Source organism: Ovis canadensis, chromosome 1 (genome assembly GCF_042477335.2).
Source record: "Ovis canadensis isolate MfBH-ARS-UI-01 breed Bighorn chromosome 1, ARS-UI_OviCan_v2, whole genome shotgun sequence".
Classification (NCBI taxonomy): domain Eukaryota; kingdom Metazoa; phylum Chordata; class Mammalia; order Artiodactyla; family Bovidae; genus Ovis; species Ovis canadensis.
Window position 1 is genome coordinate 195,359,384 of NC_091245.1, and position 24,054 is coordinate 195,383,437.

Sequence of the window (24,054 nt, forward strand, 5' to 3'; positions counted from 1 at the left end):
AACAAAAGTAAAGAAAAGAGGGTAGGTATTTTGAGGCCATTAAAAGGAAGTACCAAAATGTCCTTGTTATAATACCACATCCTCATGTGTAAGCACTTGTAAAGCCATGGTTTCAGCACTAAAGAGAGGGCTCAGGGTTACATATTACTTGGCTAACAGGTAATAGGAACAGAAATTAAGCTTAAATTTCTCTCGGAACTCAGGGAAATGTTTATCTTTTCTGAGTTACTGGTATGAGTTCTTTGGTCTGTTAATTGGAACAACATAACAGTGTGTTTTATTTTTAACCTTGTCAAAAAAAGAAAAGGAGCCTACGTTCTTAGTACAACTTTTTATTCTCTTCCCCATAGTTTTCATTAAAAAAAAAATCCTCATTTTAAATCTTATTATTTTCTTAATTTAAGAGACATGCAGGATATAAATGATTAAAATAGAGCAAATAGGTAAAATTTAAAACCCTTTAGGATTCACTTTTCTTGGAATAATAAATCTGAACACTTTTTTCCAATTATAAAAGTAATATATATATTTACAAAGAAAAGTGATAAAACATAAAGGAATAAACCAAAACAAATAATCATTGCTAATATTGGGTTTATTTCCTTCTCTGATTTTTCCCAAGAATGACTTAAAATTTTGAAGTATTCTACTGTATGGATATATTATAATTTATTTAACCTAACTATTAGTAAAAATTTAGGACGTTTCTTTTTTTTTCTCCAGAAATAACATTTCAACAAACATGCATATGAACCTATCTCCTATCCTTTTCTTAAGATAAATTCAAAAGATAAACATATTTAGTACTGTGATTATTGTTCAGTTGCTCAGTCTTGTCCAATTCTTTGCAACCCCATGGACTGCAGCACACCAGGCTTCCCTGTCCATCACCAACTCCCAGAGCTTGCCCAAACTCATGTCCATTGAGTCAGTGATGCCATCCAACCATCTCATCCTCTGTCATCCCCTTCTCCTCCTGCCTTCAGTATTTCCCAGCATCAGGGTCTTTCACAATGAGTCAGCTCTTCACATCAGGTAGCCAAAATATTGGAGCTTCAGCATCAGTCCTTACAATGGATTATTCAGGGATGATTTCCTTTAGGGTTGACTAGTTTATCTCCTTGCAGTCCAAGGGACTCTCAAGAGTCTTCTCCAACACCACAGTCCAAAAGCCTCAATTCTTCGGTGTTCAACCTTCTTTATGGTCCAACTTTCATGGCCATACATGATTACTGGAAAAATCATAACTTTAACTATATGAACCTTTGTTGGCAAAGTAATGTCTCTGCTTTTAAATACACTGTCTAGGTTTGTGAAAGCTTTTCTTCTAAGGAGCAACCATCTCTTAATTTCACAGCAAGCACTGTGATAACTTGTGAAATGATCCTTCAGATACATTCTGTGCTTCTACAGTGTAGGAGAACCTCTATACACTTAGTCTCACCAATGTTTACTTAATTTTTTCCTCCTTATATGTGTTTCCTGTTTCCTTTTTGAAGGTATCTTTCCATGAACCAGAGCTGTGTGGCATAGCCAGTTATACTTCTTTAAAGAACACATATTTTCTTATGTGTTGTGTGCGGCAGAGGGAAGCCTGCAGGGCTTGGATTTTCCCACCTCCTTGTGCAATAAGGAAAGCCCATCTCTCACAGGTGTGCTGGTCACTTACTGAATATTAAATATTGAATGGCCCTGACTATCTGCCAGGCTCTGTGCCACACAATAGGGATACAATGGCGAGCAAAACAGAAGTCTTTGCTCTTGGGAGGTTTATACTTTAATGGGTTGTTTTCTAAAACAGTCTTTTCTATCTTTACCATCTGAAAGGGAAGGAAAAGGTATATCTTTCTAATTTGCGTGCATTTGATTTCTAAATTCAGTAATTTTTTTTGTCCATTTGTATTACTTCCATTCTTAAAAATACGACCACTCTTGGTCTTTTCCTTCTTTTTCTTTTTGATTTGTCAGGGTTAGTCACATTGATCCTTTGCCTCAGTGGTAGGCATCAGTGCCCTCTTTCCTCCTTGCTGACTGGGCCCTGACTGTGTTCAGGGGCTGGGGACCAATACCAGTGGAGCTGGACTTGGTGCCCAGGGCTTTTAGGAGGAACAGGAAGCAGTGCGCCGAGCCTGGGCTCTGGCATGGAATCCCCATGAGGTCTGTTGAGTACACAGATTACTCTTGCTGTGCTTCCATTTCTTCACCTATAAAGGGAAGGAGCTGGGCAGGACAATATTTTCTGGTCTATGTCTATGACTTGAGGCCAAGTCTGGGGTGGATGTTTCTCACTGGCCCAGCCTAGGTCACAATCCCTCCTCTTCTGTGTGAGGAGGGCTGAGAAAGAGAATGGCAGCCATCTTCTGGCTTTGATGGTGGCAGGTTGGCTCTGCTACGTGGAGGAGTCTCCAGATACCCAGAGCCATTCAAAGACAGAGTGACTCTATTAGTATGCTAGGGCTGCCATAACAAAATACCACAGGCTAGGTGGCCGAAACCACAGAAGTTGTTTTCTCACCATTCTGGAGGCTGGAAGTCCAAAATCAAGGCATTGGCAGGTGTGTCCTGAGGCCTCTCTCTTGGCCTTGCCCACAGGTGTCTTCTCCTTGTGTCCTTGCTTGATCTTTTCTCTGTGTGTCTACATCCCTGCTGCCTCTTCCTCCTCTTGTAAGGACGTCAGTCACACTAAGTGAGGGCCCCACCCTTATGAGTGCATGTGCGTTTAACTCCCTAAACACCCTATCTCCAGTTCAGTCACATTCTGAGGTACTGGAGACAGAGCTTCAACATATAAACTTCACGGGAACACAATTCAGCCTACAATGAGCAAGGAGCCCAGTTATCTTATTTAGAATAATTCTGGGAAGGGATATTGAAGGCCTGAACCAAGGTTGTAGCGTTGAGGATTGGAAAGTGGGCAGAGATTCAAGAGCAAGAAAAAGTTAACAGGATCTGAGGCTCAGTTAAATGTGGTGGTTATGAAATAGGCCATAGTCAAATCAAGAAGTTAGGAAGCAAATGCTTAGAATCTTTGGTGTTTTGGATCTCTAGGGCTCATAGCTGGGCAGAGAGTAAGTCTTCTTACTATGTAATAAAGGTGGGAAGATGGGAAGAGGGTGGAAGGAAGAAGAGCAGCAGAGAGTGCAGACTGTACTGAAGTACAGACCCAACAGGGACTGTGGTAGGTCCTGTGGTTACAAAATGAGCAATAGGTAACATTTATTGAGTTTCAATTATGAAGGTTGTGCATCAGAATCATCTGGGGGACTTAAGCCCCAGCTCACCTCTGGAAAATCTGATTTAGTAAATAGGGCCCACATGTCTGCATTAAACAAACAGAACAGGTCTAAAGGGAATTCTGTTATACAGCCTGGATGAATCAGACAGTGCTGGGCACTGCTATGTGTATCTTATTTAGGGAGGGAGCATCCAGGCTTTACAGGGCCTGATTGCAATGACTTCCCAAGGTCCATGGAAAGCCTGCCATCCCCATTCCAGGTGAAATCATCCCATTTTATCATGAGCTCTTTATTTTTGCCTTACTCAAATAGTTTCTCCTACAAGAAAACTGATCTTTGGATGCAGAGGATATATGCTTCTATTTCTTTCTCTTTTCTTCAAAGAGAAAAGAAAGGTCAGTGGAGAGAAAGGGTGAGGATACAGAGAAAGCTTTCTCAGAGGAGACTGGGAAGGGTGAGGAGGTTCAGAGCACAAAGAAGAGATACACTTTCCTCTGAGACAGGTGGGGGTAAGAAGTAAGCAAGATGGGAATGCAGATGAGTATGTGGGGCAGTGCTGGAAAGGGTAATCCTACATAATGATTCCTGTTTAACTTGAAGGCAAAATTATCTACAGATCATGGAGGGGTGGGCCATAGCTTGAGTGGCAAAGTTTGGGAAGAGTCATTGCATCAGTGTGCCAGAGATATGGCAGCAGATAAATGGTACAAAGACAGATGAAACTCTTTAGAACGTAGTTTTCAAGTCTTGAACTACTGAATACAGTGATACAATCTCAGACCTACTGATAAGGTATGAGAAACCTTATTTTCTTCCCCAGGAGAAATGACCATCAGAGTTGAGTAACCCCTTGTGCATGCTCCTGGCCTACAACTTATCACATGTTCCCCACTCTAGTCTGACAGCTCTAGACAGGAGACACTTGTTTATTTCACCTGTAAACCTCAGTGCCTACCACAGGGTTTGGCCAGAGTACACTCAATGGATATTATCGAATGAAGAAGGAATGAGCGAATGTTGAAATCACCTTAGCTGAGGGCAGGAGGTAGGGTGGAAGACTGTGAGTCAGAGGCCAAAGTCGTAGATGAGGGTTTATTAGCTGTATTTTATGACACCCAGCCATCGACACATTCTTTTAGGGAAACTGCCTTGTCTAGTAGTCAGCTCTACCACATCCCCCATCCTGACCCCATTCCTGTACAAGTGATTAAGCTGAGTTATCCTGCCTTTCTATCAGCTTGCTAGGGACCTGTGTGACCTGTCATGAAAAGATGAACTGGGTTAATCGGATTTTCTCCTGGGATCTGGGAATTGGAAAACAGATTAAAATGATAAGCTCCAGGAGCATAGGTTGAAAGGATACATCAAGAATTGTCAAGAAATATTTAGCAGATGTTGTACAGTGATCCTGAAACATTTTTAGGACTTGTGAAATGTTTTCTAATATTTTGAACGTGTTGCCTGTGTTTGAGGATTGGAATGTTTTACATTGAAATCTGACTCTTTGGTTTCTCTTGTAAAATGTAAAAATCTGAAAATGGCAAAAACTGACTGAAGCTACATAGAACACAGGGCACATGCTTTCCCCTTCACCGTGGCCTCCCCCACTCCATATGCTTACACCTGGTCAGCTTCATTCATTTACATTATCCGTTGGCCCCTATAGACATCTGACAGCCAACCTGTTGAAGGAACAAGTAGCAATAAGGGCTTATATGCAAGCCAGGTTCACAGGCGAACAGAATCTCTAAGAGAACAAAGAGGAAACTGGTGGGCGTTGGGGAGTAGGCGAGAAAGAGAGAGGATACAGCTGCTAAGGAGAGGGGAACCAGCGCTCAGAGATGCCTGGGTTTCTGGGCTTCCCAGTTTCAGTAGCTGCTCATGGTTACCTTCATCATAACTCTGGTTTCTTGAAATAATTTGCAATGCAATTAGCCAGGCTAATGGAGGGAGTTACTAGGAAATTGGTGGGCAACAGCAATGAAGAAAGTAAGAGTGGTTTAGTTAGATGATATTAGCCTCAAAGGAGAAGAAATTCGTACATGAAGGTGGAATATAAATTATTATAAGTTCCTGTCAAGAGTTAGACTCTTGGTGATTATGTATTCTGGTCCAGAAGGATCAGAGAAGGAGGACTGAACAATCTCTGCTTGAGTCAAAAGTATTCTCAGACGAAATCAGAAGCATTCTGGGAAGGGCTACGGGTATTCAGGATTCCAGGGGGTTTGGAAGAGGGAACTGGGAAGGCCACGGTAAAGAAAATTGAAAGAAATTTAAGTTTTGATCATTTATATCTTCTAACTGGGCCTGGAAACTGACTTTCACTGTGTGTTAAAAAGAGTGGTCTGTATTTTGGCAAACAGAGAAGGCTTCCTGAAAGAGGTGCCATATGAGCTGCACTTTAAAGAGGAGATGAAAAGGAAGGGCTTCACAGGCAGACAGAGCCACAGCTGCAAAGGCTGGGTTCTAAAGGGAGAGTGGGCAGTTTGCAGTTGCTGGGCATCATGGGGCCTGAGTCAACTGGCAAGTTATTTTTATATCTTGGGGCCTTGGTTTCCATTATGAGAGAAATAATTCTGTATTTCTTCTGTTCTAGGATTCAGTGTTTATACCCTATCTCACTTTTAATATTTCTTGATTTAAGACATATCTTACAATTGACACCCCAAAATGCTTGCTTTATAGGGCAAAGAAGAATTGTGACAGTGTTATCACTAACTCAGTTCAGTTCAGTCACTCGGTCATGTCTGACTCTTTGTGACCCCATGGACTGTAGCACACCAGGCTTCCCTGTCCATCACCAACTCCTGGAGCTTCCTCAAACTCATGTCCATTGAGTCAGTGATGCCATCCAACCTCTGTTGTCCCCTTCTCCTCCTGCCTTCAATCTTTCCCAGCATCAGTGTCTTTTCCAGTGAGTCAATTCTTCACATCAGGTGCCAAAGTATTGGAGTTTCAGCTTCAGCATCAGTCCTTCCAATGAATATTCAGGACTGATTTCCATTAGAATAGACTGGTTTGATCTCCTTGCAGTCCAAGGGACTCTCAAGAGTCTTCTCCAACACCACAGTTCAAAAGCCTCAATTCTTTGGCACTCAGCCTTCTTTACAGTCCAACTCTCACATCCCTACATGACTACTGGAAAAACCATAACTTTGACTAGATGGACTTTTGTTGGCAAAGTACTGTCTTTGCTTTTTAATATGCTGTCTAGGTTGGTCATAACTTTTCTTCCAAGGAGCAAGCATCTTTTAGTTTCATGGCTGCAGTCACCATCTGCAGTGATTTTGGAGCCAAAAAAAAAAAAAAAAAGTCTCTCACTGTTTCCATTGTTTTCCCATCTATTTGCCACGAAGTTATGGGACTGGACCAGATGCCATAATCTCAGTTTTCTGAATGTTGAGTTTTAAGCCAACTTTTTCACTCTCCTCTTTCATTTTCATCAAGAGGCTCTTTAGTTCTTCTTTGCTTTTGGCCATAAGGGTGGTGTCAGTTGCATATTGGAGGTTATTGATATTTCTCCCAGTGATCTTGATTCCAGCTTGTACATTTCGCATGATGTACTCTGCGTCTAAGTTAAATAAGCAGGGTGACAATATGCAGCCTTGATGTACTCCTTTCCCAATTTGGAACCATCACTAACTGGGTATATGCAAATTTAGCTATCCACAGAAAGATGTTCATTTAATAATAAGCTTAGTTGAGTTATTTGCATTGATTGTGCCATGCAGTTTAATTCGAATCTCAAAGTGTCACGTTAGGTGTCTTCCAAAAGGTTACATTGGTGCTGAAGCATTGACATTATACATACAGATGAGTTGTCATGCATCACGAATACAATTGTAGAAATGGCCAACTCTCTAAATTTGACATAATGGTTACAAATCTAGAAGAGATTGTCTTGACTAACTGAAGTGCCTGAGGACACCAAACATTTAACTGTCAATAGCTTCTAGTTATTAGGAGAAGCTGTGTAGATTCTAGGTATGTGTAATGTAATTAAAAAAAGAAACCAAGCTTATAAACAAATAAACATATATACCACTGATATATTCTTTGAAACATCTCAAAAGTATGCTGTTAATTTTAAAAAGTGATAAAGAGATCAAGATATAACTAAGTTATGAAAACCAGAATGCCATCATGCTATACTTAAACACATGGTCAAAGGGTTATATAAGACTTTAGGCAGTGGAAGTGAGAAGTAAACAACCTCTGATTATGGTACTGAAGATGAAAGTGGTACAATTATGATAATAGCCAACATTTACTGAATGATTACAATGTGGCACTGTGTTAAATGCCTTTGGACAGCCTCAAGACACCTCTATCAGATCGGTGGTGTTATCTTCATTTTGCAGTGAGAAAGGTGTCTTCCAAAAGGTTACACTGGTGTTGAAGTATTGACATGTTGTACAAACAGATGAGTTGCCATGCATCGGGAATACAATTGTTATAGAAATGGCCAACTCTCTAAATTTGACATAATGGTTACAAATCTAGAAGAGATTGTCTTGACTAACTGAAGTGCCTGAGGACACGAAACATTTATCGAGGCAAATCCAGCTTGCCTCTAGAACCACCATGCTGTTCTAAACACCTTCCCTGTGCATTTTCACAGATAGGATTTTTAGGTTGGGTTTAAAAGTATATACTTAAATACAGTGTAGCCATGGTACTTTTTAGTTACATGCCATGAATCCATGGCACATTACTTTGCTGCCAAAGTTCGGTCTAGTCAAAGCTATGGTTTTTCCAGTAGTCATGTATGGATGTGAGAGTTGGACCCTAAAGAAAGCTGAACGTGGAAGAACTGATGCTTTTGGACTGTGGTGTTGGAGAAGACACTTGAGAGTCCCTTGGACTGCAAGGACATCAAACTAGTCAATCCTAAAGGAAATCAGTCCTGAATATTCTTTGGAAGGACAGAAGCTGAAGTTTCAATATTTTGGCCACCTGATGCAAAGAACTGACTCATTGGAAAAGACCCTGATACTGAGCAAGATTGAAGGCAGGAGGAGAAGGGGACGACGGAGGATGAGATGGTTGGATAGCATCACTGAGTGGATGGACATGAGTTTGAACAAGCTTCCAGAGTTCGTGATGGGCAGGAAGGCCTGGCGTGCTACGGTCCATGGTGTGGCAAAGAGTTGGAGACAACTGAGCGACTGAACTGAACTGATGAATCCATGGAATCTAAGAATCAGAAGTATGGGACTGGGGGTTATTTTAAGGATCAGATGATGAATATCTTACAGCGGCTCCTAGAAAAGTCGTGTATCAGGGGGTAGGTGTTGCAAGTTGGAGTAAATGAGCCTGTATTCTCAGAACTCTCTCATCTTAAAACTGGCAAAGGCTACTGAGAGAAAGGCGTCAGTAAGGAGGAATGTGTTCTGTGGTTTTCAAAGCGGTTCCTCTACACAGAAAGCCCTGCCTTACATACCTGTCTAAATCCTTCTGATCTTTCCATGCCCACCCCGAATGCCAGCTCCTTCAGAAAGCAGTCTCTGGTTATATGAAAATATAAACATGGCAGATACTTTCAAATCGTTAAGTGATGAAGCCAGTAAGTGAAAGATGGACTTTATCATTAAAGTTATCCGCGCTCCTTTCCTGGCCTCAGTTTCTGTAAACTGAAAGGAAGAGGTGGTTAAGCCTATCTCTTCCTTTTATAATCTCGACTCTTAACCTTTTCAGATTTCTGCCAGAACTGCCGTGAAAAGCAACTCTTCTTCCTTAGACCTGCAGGCGGCGGCTCCTCCGCGTTGGCAGCTCAACAGGGCGGGGCTGGAGAAGCAGGAGAGGAGGAGGGGGGGCTCTAGGGGAAGCGCGGCGCGCAGCCACGTGACTTCCTTCCCAAGGAGCCTCAGCTGCAGGCCTCCCAGCAACCAATGCGTCCCGCCTAACGACGCTCGTGCATCCTGGTTGGCCTTCGGGAATGCTTGTGGCAAGGCGGCTCCCACGGTCGCGCTGCTTATTGGCTCGCTCTGCCGTCGCTCAAGCGCGTTGCCCGAGCGCCCGCAGGCGGTGCGGTCGAAAGCCCCTCCCATTGGCCGCTGGGTTTGTGGCTGGCTGGCTGAGGCTGTCAGTCCTGGGCCGTTTCCCCGAGGCAGGCGCTCTGCTGGGGGCGGGAGGAAGAGGGGCCGGACTGGGGCCTGACTAGCAGTCGCTGCCGCCACGGTCTTCGGGGCTGCTATGACCAGTGGACGACGCGCCCTCCGCAGCTCCGCGCAGCGCTAGTCGCGGCCGTGCGCCCGCCGTAGCCGTCTGCGTCCCCAGCTCAGCCGCTCCCGCGGCTCCCTCGACTCTTCCAGTGCCCCCTGCGAGGCGAGGCAGAGGCAGGATGAAGATGACGGTGGATTTCGAGGAGTGTCTGAAAGACTCGCCCCGTTTCAGGTAACTGGCGCAGCCGCCCGGCTCTGGGCCGGCGTCACCCGGAGCTAGCTCCTCCGGCGGTGGGGGCGTGAAAGCCGGCGGTAGAACGCGCGGGGGGCCCCGCAGTCCGCGCCCTCCGTCGGGGCGTGCGGCCGTTGCTGTGGCTCCCGACCCGGAGAGGGCTCGACAGCCCCGACTAGCCCTTCGTGAGGGGCGAGGCTGGGCCAGGAGGGGGACGTCGCCTCCTTTTGCCCCTTCCTTGGCCTCTGCCCAGGGCGGAGCGCCCAAGAGGCTGGGCGCACCCGTTTCGAGGAACTGGGGTGCAGCCGCGTCCCCGAAGACTCGTGCCCTTTGCGGGCGCGCGCTCTCCCCTTCCTCTGGCCGCTCGTCCTTTCCCCTCCCTTCCGCTCCTTCTTCGTTTCCACCCCCACACCAGCCCCTCTTTGAGGGCGCTTGCAGGGCACCCTCCTGCAGTTCACTTAGTTCCTCTTCGCGCTTTTCCGCTCCCCCTACCCCTAGGAAGAAGGACTGGGGGCCGAACTGGGACATCGATTTCTGATGCTGGCTTGTTCCCGGCCAGGGGTGCTTCTAGCGCTGGCGGTTGATTTGTACGGGAGTCGGGGGTGGGAGTGTTTGACCAGCCTTATTCTATCCACTGTGGTCCTAGACTCTTAGGCTTTTCTTTCCACTTAAGCTCTTTGAAGGGGGCACCGCTGTCGAGAGTACAGGGATGAGGGGTGAGGAGTAGGAGAAACAGTGCATTTCTGTTTTGAGAACGGAAGTAGGAGGGCCCTGAAGATTGCATTTCTGTTCCTCTTCCAGCAGCGTTGGCCCGGGAGGGCCCCGTTCACCGTCGGATGCTCCCAGTGGATCTGTCACATAAACTGACTTGGTGGCACTCCGATGCACATGGGCTGGCCTTCCTCCCTGGAGAGCCGGCAACCCTGAGGGTGTCCAGAGCCCGGGCTCTTTCGGTTAGGAGCATCTTAGAAAACTCTTGAATTGTTTTGAAGAGTGAGGTTTTGCTAGGTTGTGTTTTACACTGCATTTATAAGGCTGTCCTTAGGCCTTAAAAATAAGGCCTTCAAAACTTCCGTTAGAACAGTGACATGTCTTGAAAGCGTCTCCTGAGCATTGATGCCCGCTGATCTTTAGGGCAAGCCTGGGTTGTAAATTCCTGCATCCTCTCCCTTGGAACGAACTGTTCTCATCTTTATCACTGTTAATTTGATTTGCTTCCGCCCCCCCACACTTTTTTTTTTTTTTTTAACCCCAGTGAAAAGCAAAGTATTGTAAAACTTAATGAACTCCTACTTCTAAGACAATGTCCTTTGGTTTTTGTTTATTTTTTGGTGTTAATTTTATTTGGATCTTAGGGCTATTGCTTGTAAAAAGGTACACATGGTGGGGTTGAGAGAAGGATGTTGTTGGTATTAGTTTTTAAAACTTTTATGTTTTGCGTGATTTGACAGACTCAAGAGGTACAAATAGATAGTTTACAACAGCTTTGCAAGTTAGATTTCAGGACTGTGTGGCAGAGGAAGTAATTTTTAAAGTGTACCTTAAAAAGTTCTATTTTTTGGTGAAATTTTTAATAATGTAACCCAGCTATTACTGAGTAATGATGTAGTCACAGCATTTTTTCTTTTTTTTTGTCTAGGGAATGTGACTTTGTGCTCAGTTTGTTTTGCATTTTAAGTTTCATTAAAAAAAAGTTGAGAAAAGTTATTTGGGAATGCTTCTAGGTACTGCTTTTGGTCGTAAACCATGCTCTGTCTTTGTTTTTGAAATAAAAGAGTAATTGAATGTAAAGTAAGAGGAAAAGGTACTGATTAAGTTGTATGGAATATTGTAGTAAGCGTTTGTTAACCTTTAGTATAATATCTATTCTATATTAATTAAGACATTAGGGGTTTTCAAGAGTTGTTTCCAGTATTCCATTTACTCTTGGCTGCAAATTGGGAAGAGAAACCAAGATTCACAGAAATCTAATATATTGTATACGTTTGTGAGACTAGATCAGATTTGCCAGGAAATAAAATCTCATCATATATATTCCTAATTATAACTCCATTACTGTGTAGGTTTCTATAGCATTTGAAAATAATGTTTCAGAGGTCTTCATTCACATGCTTATGTATAAGAGAAACTTTCAAGAGCATTGCGTACTTTGAGTGATATTTTGAAGTATTTGTATCAGAAAATTTGTGATGGCTGGGCTTTTTTTTGACAGCAAGGCAGCTGTACTATTTATTCCTCATAGTGTCCTGATCTGTTATGCTGTTTTAAAACTAATTCCTATTTTTATTATCCTTCACAAATGAATTTGTGGCATTTAAGTCTGGCATGTGGACATAACTGTCTTGAATGTTGTAGAATCAATGTAAATGGCAGCTCATGCTGAAGAAAATTTTCACCAGTGGTCAAGCTTTAAACATTAATTTTCCTGTTAAATTGATAAGGAAAACAGGAGGAAAGCTGGTTGAAATAGGGAGAGAAGGATATTGCAGTTGCAACATTGTTTTTAGTAATTTGAATAAAGTCTGTGGTTACATTTTACATTCCTGTGAACATTTTGTTTTGTTTTTAGATTGGAAGGCACATTTCTTTGCGTAATTTTGGGTTCTCTTAGTTTTTTAAAAGCCACTCTAAAGGTCAGAATCTTGTTCATTTAAATTCTACAGGAAAGTGGATGCATCTAAGTATACTTTTTAAAAGTATGTCAAAAAAATAAAGTGGAAATTAACCATTTTGACTGTCGAAGAACTTTGAACTTGTTTGGGCCTGCCCTAAATTGTATGTGTAAGTGTGCTTTAAAATTTTATAAAAATTTTATAAGAATTGTGCTTTTTCTTTATATAAACATATGGTTCACTCAGGAAGTGAATATTTTGTTTGAAATAGAGAGTCAAATTAATTAGTGGTTTTTGAATTGTGGAAAGAAAAGAAAGAAAGATAGCACTAAGTCGTGTCTGACTCTTGCGATCCAGTGAGCTGTGGCCTGCCAGGTTCCTATGTCCATGGGATTCTCTGGGCAGTCCACTGGAGTGGATCACCATTTCCTTCTCCAGGGGAACTTCCTGACCCAGGAATTGAACCCAGGTCTCCTGCATTGCAGGCAGTTGCTTTCCTGACTGAGCTACATGGGAAGCTTTGAATTGGGGAAGATTTGCTCTAATTTATTGCCCAAATATAAAAATATTGCATCTTTATATGGAACACTTATTGTTTATCCTTAACAGTGTTTATTTTGCACCATTCTGAGGATTTTTTGTTTGATTCTGTTTCAGATATATCCTTGTTCAGTAACTTAGGATAAAAATCTTAAAAAGATGTTTTAGGGTGAAAGATTTTAATGGCTGAAAGACATCACACATATATGTATGCATGTGCATATTCTATTTTGCTATTAAGCAAGTGCCAGTCTTGACTGATATGCTACTTATCCTTCCATATTTAGAACAAATAGACTCCTAATAATTGGTAATTTACACATGGAAAATATAGTGGGCAAGAGATGAAGCAAAATGTGTTCTTATTTCAGAAATGGAAGAATGGCATTATAAAGTAGTTTTATTGTGAACCACAATATAGGAATCCAGCTATTCCTCATTGCAGCTTCTAATTCTTCATTTAATGTAGTATCAGCTTCAGTTGAAATAAGGGAGAACAAGCTCTTACAACATGGCCAGATCTCATACTTTAGTATGCTTATGTAACTACCATCTCATTTAATGTTAATATTATGGTGGGGAATTATAATTTTTGTTTTTAAAGTGTTTAAAAAGATGCCAAACTGGATATTTTGAGAAGTTAAATTGGCTTTCTTAATGGTGGACTTTCAAGTGGTGGACTTGGAAGTGAATTCACTCTTTTACTCTGTCTTTCAAGCTACAGGCTCTGTTACATTAATTAAATTTGTGTTAATTGTGTGTATGATGTCTTTTATTATACAGATATTTAAAAACTGGGTTTCATGTATTGCCTAGAAAAGTGTTCCCATTCCCATTATTATAGGATATGTTCCATTTATAGCAATTTTTAGTTTCATATAATGCAGCTAGATTTAGTTCTGAGTGTGAGGGATAATCCTGTTTTATTTTCATCCTAATGGAGGCCCTTGTCCAGATACCTTTTACTGAATAATCCATCTTTAACCATTGCTTTAAAATTATACACATATGTGCATATACATACATGTATATGAACATGGGTCTTTTTCTGGATTCTACTCTTTTCTACCAAAGTAATTGTCTGTTCTTCTGCAAATACTGTTAATATATTAGCTGTAACATTTTATAGTTTGTTATGATATCTGGTGGGTCAACTTTTCCTTTATTACTGTTTTTTCAAAAAATATAATGGCTATTCTTGAATATTTTGTCTTTATAATATTATAGCTGCCTTAATATCAGAATATGGTATGTCTTTCTATGTATTTTGGCCTTATATATTTAAAACTTTTTATTATGTAAAATTTCAATAATGATCCAGCTACATGCTGTTTATTAGAGAATTACCTTAGATTGAAGGATACAAATATTAATAGGTTGAAAGTGAAAGGATAGAAAAAGATAAATGATGCAAGCAATACCCACAAGAGAGCCGGAGTGGCTATATATAAGTAGACTTTATGATAAAAATTACTAAAGATAAAGGATATTTTATAATGATAAAAGGGTCAATCCATCAGGAAGACATATACTTATAAACATATACACTTAGCAGAGCCTCAAAATACAGGACAGAGAAGGAAACGGCGACTCATGCCGGTACTCTTGCCTGGAAAATCCCGTGGATGGAGGAGCCTGGTGGGCTGCAGTCCATGGGGTTCCTAAGGGTTGGACACAACTGAGCGACTTCACTTTCACTTTTCGCTTTCATGCATTGGAGAAGGAAATGGCAACTCACTCCAATGTTCTTGCCTGGAGAATCCCAGGGATGGGGGAGCCTGGTGGGCTGCTGTCTATGGGGTCACACAGAGTCGGACATGACTGAAGTGGCTTAAAGCAGCGGCAGCAGCAGCAAAATACAGGAAGCAAAAAATGATGGAAGTTAAGGGAGAAATAGAAAATCCAATGATAATAGGGACATAATACTTTCAATAATGGGTAGAACAGCTAGGCAAATGGTCAACAGGCAGATATGAGATAAACAATACTATATATCAAAAAAAGATTTAATAGATATCTATAGAATACTTCAGACTTCATATTCTTCTCCAGTACACATGAAAACATTTTGAAGCCACTAAACAGGCTTCAACAAATTTAAAAGGTTTGAAATCATGCAAAATAAATTCTTTGGCCACAATGGAATGAAATTAGAAGTAAGTAAAAGAAGGAAATCTGAAAAATGCAAAATTTGAAAAAACCGAGTAACACACTCTTAAATAACTGGTGGATCAAAGAAGAAATCACAAGGAAATAAACTATTTTCAGACAAATGAAAACAGAAACACAACATACCAAACTCATGTGTGCAGCTAAAGCAGTCCTGACAAACACCTATATTAAAAAGAAGAAAGATCTCAAATCAGTGATCTAACCTTTCATCTTAAGAAACTAGAGCAAACTAATCTCAAAGCAGGGAAAGGGATGAAGTAAAGAAGACTAGAGCAGAAATAAATGAAAATTGAGACTAAAACAACCATAGAGGAAATCAGTGAAACCAGAAGTTGGTTATTAGTAAGGATCAACAAAGCTGACAAGCCTGTAGCTAGACCAAGATACTGAGAGTGAAAGTCGTTCAGTTGTGTCTGACTCTTTGCGACCCCGTGGACAATACAGTCCATGGAATTCTCCAGGCCAGAATACTAGAGTGGGTAGCCTTTCCCTTCTCCAGGGCATTTTCCCAACTCGGGGATCGAGCCCAGGTCTCTGGCATTGCAGGTGGATTCTTTACCAGCTGAGCCACAAAGGAAGTCTGTTATTCAGATAATAAATTACTTCAAGTAGATGAAGTGGGTGTATATATGTTCCTCAGTTTAGTCACTCAGTCGTGTCCGACTCTTTGTGACTCCATGGACTGCAGCACGCTAGGCCTCCCTGCCCATCATCAACTCCTGGAGTTTACTCAAACTCATGTCCATTGAGTTGGTGATGCCATCTAACTGTCTCATCCTCTGTCATCCCCTTCTCCTCCCACCTTCAGTCTTGCCCCCAGCATCAGGGTCTTTTCCAGTGAGTCAGCTCTTTGCATCAGGGGGCCAAAGTATTGGCGTTTCAGCTTCAAGCATCAGTCCTTCCAAATCGTTCAGGACTGATTTCCTTCAAGATGAACTGGTTAGATCTCCTTACAGTCCTAGGGACTCTCTCAAGAGTCTTCTCTAACATCACAGTTCAAAAGCATCAATTTTTCAGTGCTCAGCTTTCTTTATAGTCCAACTCCCACATCCATACATGACTACTGGAAAAACCATAGCTTTGACTAGTTGGACCTTTGTTGGCAAAGTAATGTCTCTGCTTTTTAATAAGCTGTATAGGTTGGTTATAACTCTTCTTCCAAGGAGCAAGTGTCTTTTAATTTCGTGGCTACAATCACCGTCTGCAGTGATTTTGGAGCCCCCAAAAGTAAAGTCTGTCACTGTTTCCATTGTTTTCCCCATCTATTTGCCATGAAGTGATGGGACCAGATGCCATGATCTTAGTTTTCTGAATGTGGAGTTTTAAAGCCAACTTTTTCACTCTCCTCTTTCATTTTCATCAAGAGGCTCTTTACTTCTTCTTTGCTTTCTGCCATAAAGGTGGTGTCATCTGCAGTCTGAGGTTATTGATATTTCTCCCTGCAACCTTGCTTCCAGCTTGTGCCTCATCCAGCCCAGCGATTTTCATGATGTATTCTGCATATAAATTAAATAAGCAGGGTGACAATATACTGCCTTGATGTACTCCTTCCTCAATTTGGAAACAGTCTGTTGTTCCATGTCCAGTTCTAACTGACCTACATACAGATTTCTCAGGAGGTGGGTCAGGTGGTCTGGTATTCCCATCTCTTGAAGAATTTTCCACAGTTTGTGGTGATCCACATAGTCTAAAGCTTTGGCATAGTCAATAAAGCAGAAATAGATATTTTTGTGGAACTCTCTTGCTTTTTCGATGATCCGGTGGATGTTGGCAGCTTGACCTCTAGTTCCTCTACCTTTTCTAAAACCAGCTTGAACATCTGGAAGTTCACGGTTCACGTGTTGTTGAAGCCTGGCTTGGAAAATTTTGAGCATTACTTTGCTAGCATGTGAGATGAGTGCAATTGTGCGGTATTTTGAGCATTTTTTGGCATTGCCTTTCTTTGGGATTGGGATGAAAACTGAGCTTTTCCAGTCCTGTGGCTACTGCTGAGTTTTCCCATTTTGCTGGCAATTAAGTGCAGCACTTTCACAGCATCATCTTTTAGGATTTGAAATAGCTCGATTGGTGTTCCATCACCTCCACTAGCTTTGTTCTTAGTGATGCTTCTTCCTAAGGCCCACTTGACTTTGTATTCCAGGATGTCTGGCTCTAGGTGAGTGATCACACCTTCGTGATTATCTGTGTTGTAGAACGACACAAACTACTGAAATGACTCAAGAAGAAATTGAAAATCTAAGTGGGCATAAGAGATTGAATTAGTAATTAAAAAACTTCCTCAAAAGGAAAACCCAGACCAAGATGGCTTCACTGATGAATTCTGTCAAATATTTAAAGATGAATTAACAACAGTCCTTCATAAACTCTTCCAAGAAGTAGAAGAGGAAGTGTTGCTTCCCAGCTGATTCTCTGAGTCCAGTATTACCCTGCTACCAGAGCTAAAGATATGTTACGAAAACAAAGATATAAGAAAACTACAGACCAATATCTGTTATTAATACAGGTACAAAAATCATCAGTAAAATATTAGCAAACCAAATATAACAATATATAGAAAGGATTTTACACTGTGACCAAGTGGGACTTATCGCAGTAGTGCAAAAATCAATGTAATAAACAATAGAACAAAGGATAAATACCATATAATCATCTTAATAGATGCAGGGAAAGTATTTGACTAAATAAAACCCATTTTTATGGTGAAAATACTCAATAAATTAGGAATAGAAAGCTTCCTCAGCCAGGTAAAGGACAGCTCTAAAACACTGTGAGCTAACATCTTATTTAATGGTGAAAAAGTTTTTCTCTAAGGTCAAGAAAAAGGTTCTTCTTCATTCTTCTATTCAGCAGTGTAGTGGAGCATGTAGCCAGAGCAACTAGGCGAGAAAGAAGAATACAGGAAAAAATATAAGGAAAAAAGAAGTAAATTCATCTCTACTGGAAAGGAGATTAGAGTATATACACTTGTGTCATGATATCCATGGGAATTGGTTCCAGGACCCCTGCAGATACAAAAATCTATAGATGTTTAAGATCCTTGCAAAAAATGGTGTAGTATAGTCAGCCGTCTGTATCTGTGGGTTCTGCATCCAAGAATATGGAGGGCTAACTGTATCTTGTATGTAGAAAATCTTAAGGAATGCACACAAATCAAACAGAACTAGTAAGTTCGCAAGGCCACGGAATACTAGACCAGTGTCAGGATTATACCACAGCTTATGTATTCTCCTATCAGAGGACGTCTTGGTTGCTTTCATGTTTTGGCAGTTATGAATAAAGCTGGTATTATATTTATATAAAGGTTTTTGTGTGGACATAAATTTTCCTCTCATTTGGATAAGTACCGAGGAGACAATTACTGGACTGTATGAAAAGTGTTGTAAGAATATGTTTAGTATTTCAAGAAACTTCCAAACTGCCTTCCAGAGTGGCCGTGCCAGATACTTTATCAAGAACAGTGATTGAGAGTTCTTGTTTCTCTACCTTCTCACCAGCATTTGGTGATGTTGTATTCTGAAGTTTGGGCATTCTAATAGGTATATAGTAGTATCTCATTTTAATTTGCTTTTCTCAGATTGTGTATGATGTATAGCTTCTTTTCATATGCTTATTTGCCATCTGTGTTTCTTCTTTGTCAAGATGTCTTTTAAGTTCTTTGAACCATTTTTTAATTGAATTGTTTGTTTTCTTTTTTCTTCTTTCGGCTGCTTGTGGGATCTTAGTACCCCAGTGAGGGAACCAACTCACATCCCCTGGACTGCCAGGAAAGTCCTGATGTGTTAGTTTTCTTACTGGGTTTTAAGAGTCCTTCACATGTTTTGAATAACAGTCCGTTATTAGATACGTAGTTTGGAAATTTTTCCCCAGTCTGCAGCTTGTCTTCATTTCCTTGATCACCTTTATTTTTGATGTGGAAATTCCCTCCATCATTCCTGTATTGGGTTTGCTTGCTTGATTTTCATGTTGTTGTCTTTCCTATTTGCTTATTTTGGCAGAGTGCCATTTCTACTACCCTCCCTCAGAAAGGTGCATTTTTGTTTGTTTGTTTTAGACTTTACCTGTCTGAAAATGTATGTAGGATTGTAGACTGAAACCATTTTCTCTCAGAATTTGAAGGCATTGCACCACTGTCTTCTGGTTTTCAGTGTTGCTGTGGACAAGTGGTACTGTTTTTATTTTCTGATTTTTTTGTTGTTGTTTCTGAAGTTTTTTTTAGATTTTTTTTTCTTTACTCCTGATATTCTGAAATTTCGTAATGATATGCCTTTAGGTGGGTATTTTTTATTTATTGTCTTGGATACTTCCTCTCAATCTGAAAACTCATGTGTTTTAGTTCTGAGGAATCATATTATTTCTTTGATAATTTCTTTTCCTCTTTTTTTATCTTTTATTCTTGTATTCATATTTTGAATGAATTCTTTTTCTCCCATTTCCTATTTATCTTTTTGTTCTGGATGATGTATCCAAAGTATTTCCTAATCTTAGTTTTCAAAAATTCTTTGTTGTTCTGAATATATTTATGTATATGTATGTATGTGTGTGTGTGTGTATATATGTATGTATGTGTGTGTGTATATATATATATGAAAGTGAAAGTGAAGTTGCTCAGTTGTGTCTGACTCTTCACAACCCCATGGACTGTAGCCCACCAGGCTCCTCTAGCCATGGAATTTTCTAGGCAAGAGTACTCGAGTGGATTGCCCTTTCCTTCTCCAATATATATGTATATATATATATGTATGTATATGTTTTCACATCAACCTGTTCTTCAAGGGGCTTTCCAGGTGGCCCAGTGGTAAAGAATCCTGTTGCCAAATCAGGAGATGTGGGTTTGATCCCTGGGTCAGGAAGATCCCTGGAGAAGGAAATGGCCACCTACTCGAGCATTCTTGCCTAGGAAAGCCCATGGACACAGGACCCTGGTGGGCTACAGTTCATGGGTCACAAAGAGTTGGACAAACTTAACTACTAAACAGCAACACATTTTTCAAGAGCTTTCCTTATACATCTGAATAAATTAGTCATAGTGAACAGATTTTTCTTTCTCTGAATTATCTTCCTCTAAAGTTTTGATTTGTTGTTGTTTGTTTGTTTTGATCTTCTTTTAGAAACTTTCTGTTGATCTTTGGCTCTCTGTTCACATCAAAGAGACACTTAAACAGTTACTGGAAGAATGCTGTATTTTGTTATGGGTTGTCTAGTGAGTTTTACTACAGGGTAGTATTTTCATTGGGACCACTTCAAATGTCAGTATTTTTAGGACTTTTCTTATTTATCTTAAAGAGCCATCTTCTGCCTGGTAGATAGAACGTAAGAGCTGAATTTCAGGAAACTAGCTAGGAATATTCTTAATGAGATGGGAATACTAGACCACATTACCTGCCTCCTGAGAAACCTGTGTGAAGGTCAGGAGCAACAGTTAGAATTGAATATGGAACAACGGACTGGTTCAAAATTGGGAAAGGCTGTGTATTGTCACCCTGATTATTTAACTTATATGCAGAATAGATAGTGATAGTGAAGTTGCTCAGTCGTGTCCGACTCTTTGCGACCCCATGGACTGTAGCCTACCAGACTCTTCCTTCCATGGAATTTTCCAGGCAAGAGTACTGGAGTGGGTTGCCATTTCGTTCTCCAGGAGATCTTCCCAACCCAGGGATTGAACCCAGGTCTCCCACATTGTAGGCAGATGCTTTACCATCTGAGCCACCAGGGAATATATCATGTGAAATGCTGGGCTGGATGAATCACAAGCTAGAATCAAGATTGCCTGGAGAAATATCAACAGCCTTAGATATGCAGATTATACCACTTTAGTGGCAGAAAGTGAAGAGGAACTAAAGAGTCTCTTGATGAAGCTGAAAGAGGAGAGTGAAGAAGGTGGCTTAAAACTCAGCATTCAAAAAATGAAGATTGTGGCATTTGGTCCTGTTGCTTTATGGCAAATAGATAGGGAAAATGTGGAAACAGTGTCAGATTTCATTTTATTGGCTTCTGAAATTAATGTGGATGGTGACTGCAGACATGAAATTAAGACATTTGCTCCTTGAAAGAGTAGCTATGAAAAACTTAGCATATAAAAAGCAGAGACATCACTTTACTGACAAAGGTCCATATAATCAAAGGTATGTTTTATCCAGTAGTCATGTATGGATTTGAGAGTTGGACCATAAAGAAAGCTGAATGTCGAAGAATTCATGCTTTTGAACGGTGGTGCTGGCGAAGACTCTTGAGAGTCCGTTGGATAGCAGAGAGGTCAAATCAGTCCGTCCTAAAGGAAAGCAACCCTGAATATTCATTTGATGGGCTGATGCTGAAGCTCCAATACTTGGGCCAACTGATGCAAGAGTTGGCTCACTGGAAAAGACCCTGATGCTGGAAAAGATTGAGGGCAAGAGGAGAAGGGGGTGACAGAGATGAGATAGTTGGATGGCATCACTGACTCAGTGGACATGAGTTTAAGCATACTCTGGGAGATAGTAAAGGACAGGGAAACCTGGCGTGCTGCAGTTCATGGGGTTGCAAAGCAGTGGACTTGCCTTAGTGACTGAACAACAGTAACACCAAGCTACAGAAGGGGCAGGAGAAGGCTTGTGGGGTAGGGTCTTCTCACTGGAGTTTCTCTCTCATAGGGAATTTTTAACTTAGTTTTAATTAGTACTTTAGATTTTAGTATATAAACCTTTACAGAAAACACAACTCCTATTTTTTGTCAGGATGGGAGAGAGGTAGTCATATCAAGTTGGAGGAGTGGAGTGGGGATCTGAAGAGTCTGGTTGCTCCTTATGAATATAAGATTTCAACTGATTCTGTTTTCACCCTCCCTCCTCCTCCCAACTCCATCCCTGTATTTTGAGACATATGACATTTTCATGCCTCTAACCATTTGGGGCTTCTGTGTGGTGAATCTTCTTTCTTGAAAATTGGCTTCACCAGTGTACTTTGATGTCTTAGGGTTTGGCTTTTTCTGGTCTGAGTTACTGTTCTTTTATTTGCCTTACAGTTTCTAGAATTGTGCTGCTAACCGTTACTGTTGCTATTTTTTGTGCTGTGTATTAACTGCCCACCTTCTGTCATTTTAATTAGATTTTTTGAGAAGATGGAGATAAATGGGTGTATTTTATCTGTGATGTTTAACTGGAGGTTGACTCATTGGAAAAGACTCTGATGCTGGGAGGGATTGGGGGTAGGAGGAGAAGGGGACGACAGAGGATGAGATGGCTGGATGGCATCAACTGACTTCGATGGACGTGAGTCTGAGTGAACTCCGGGAGTTGGTGATGGACAGGGAGGCCTGGCGTGCTGCGATTCATGGGGTCGCAAAGAGTTGGACACGACTGAGTGACTGAACTGGACTGTGTGCTGTTGGTATGCAAAGCACAGCTTCTACTAGAGAATACTCTTTTATGGTAGTGAATGTGGACCCAAGTAGGTGGATTCTGGAGGCTGATTACCTGTTTCACTTCTTTTTCACTTCCTGATGTTGAGACCTTGGGTAGATTTCTCACTTCTACCTAGGCTCAGTGAGAACAGCAATGCATTACTGCAAATTCAAAATGCCTTTCACAGAAGTAGCTGAAGAGTACACAATTAATAATGCTAAGTCCCCTTCCTCTTTCTCTTGTTTTCTTGAAGAGAAGCTTGGATGGTTTACTTAAGGTTGCTGGCATGCTCATGTGGTAATAATAAATGGTTGGAAGAATCTAGTATGTATGAAGGATTAGGCATGTTACTTGGAAACATGAAAATCATCTGTGCTGTGGATGATGAAACAGTGAAAGTAGATGGATAAACTTCACTTTGCAGAAGGAGAGCAGTAAAGGTCCTTAAAAAGCACCAGAGGTAGATTTTATGTGTATTTAAGAAGGAAGGTTGGACAAAAGAATAATAGGAGAAAAAAAACAACTGAGGACACAGTGCCTTAAGGATTTAAATCCTGAATGATGAGCAGGCAAAGGAAAAGCAAAGTGATAGGTGGTAGAAGAAAACTGCTGTGAGGAAGCGCATGTGTCCACTTGGGAGCACATGACGCCTTCTCCATTGAATTATAGCTGGGATTTGGAGGCTAGACAGGTGAGATGACGCAAGGTAAACATCTGTGAAGACTTGGGTAAGTGAATACATGAAGAAATTCTTATAGAAAGGATTGACTTGATTATACTTCTGTAGTAATTTGTACTTGAAATACAGCAGGATTCCTTGTTGAAATATAGTCAGTTTTTCTGTTTGAAGTTTTTATATTTTCTGTGATGCCACAGACATACTCAAATTTAAATATAAATTCTTTTCCCCTGCCTAAAAAGTTACTCTTCAATGTTGAAGTTTAAAAAAATGGTAAAATAGTTCAGCCGAAAGCGGGCAATGGCGAATGGGCGCCAGGACACTAAACTTCATGGGATTTAATTTGTACGTATTTTAGCATCACTTTTAGATGAGATGTGAGCAGGGTGTGCATACTTTTTAAGTTGACTCATGTAAAATTAAAGTTGCTGGAAGTACTAATTTTGGTATTTTATTTCTAGTCAGAAATGCGTTCTGTTTTTGGCTGCACCTTGCTTCTTGTGGGCTTCTGTGGTGTCTCAGATGCTAAAGAATTGGCCTGCAGTACAGGAGACCTGGCTTCAGTCCCTGGGTTGGGAAGATCCCCTGGAGAAAGGAATGGCTCCCCACTGCAGTATTCTTGCCTGGCGAATCCTATGGGCCCAGGAGCCTATCAGGTTCTAGTTCATGAGGTTGCAAAGAGTCGGACACAACTGAGCCACTAATACTTACTTACTTGGGTCTTGGGAAATCTTAGTTCCTTGACCAGGGTTTGAACCTCTGCCTTTGGCAGTGAAATTGTGGACCATCGGGGAATTCCCTGGAGAAGACAATGGCACCCCACTCCAATACTCTTGCCTTGAAAATCCCATGAGCGGAGCAGCCTGGTGGGCTGCTGTCTGTGGGGTCACACAGAGTCGGACACGACTGAAGTGACTTAGCAGCAGCAGGGAATTCCCCATGTTCATTTTTAAATAAACAAAACTTTCCTTGTTTTTTTTATTTTATTTTTTTTTTTATGAAACTTTCCTTGTTTTAAAAAATAGTTTTTAACTTGG

The 24,054-nt window shown here is 41.0% G+C and overlaps 1 protein-coding gene across 2 annotated transcripts in view; it reads left to right on the forward strand.

The window, feature by feature from the left end:
* Positions 1-9,126: 9,126 nt before the first annotated feature.
* Positions 9,127-24,054, forward strand: part of ACAP2 (ArfGAP with coiled-coil, ankyrin repeat and PH domains 2) — a 172,306-nt gene continuing 157,378 nt past the window's right edge. For both annotated transcript variants that reach the window (XM_069557232.1, XM_069557242.1), the window contains exon 1: positions 9,127-9,632. In XM_069557232.1, the coding sequence (XP_069413333.1) occupies positions 9,580-9,632 (53 nt within the window). In that variant the 5' untranslated portion in view covers positions 9,127-9,579. The remainder of the gene's footprint in view (positions 9,633-24,054) is intronic.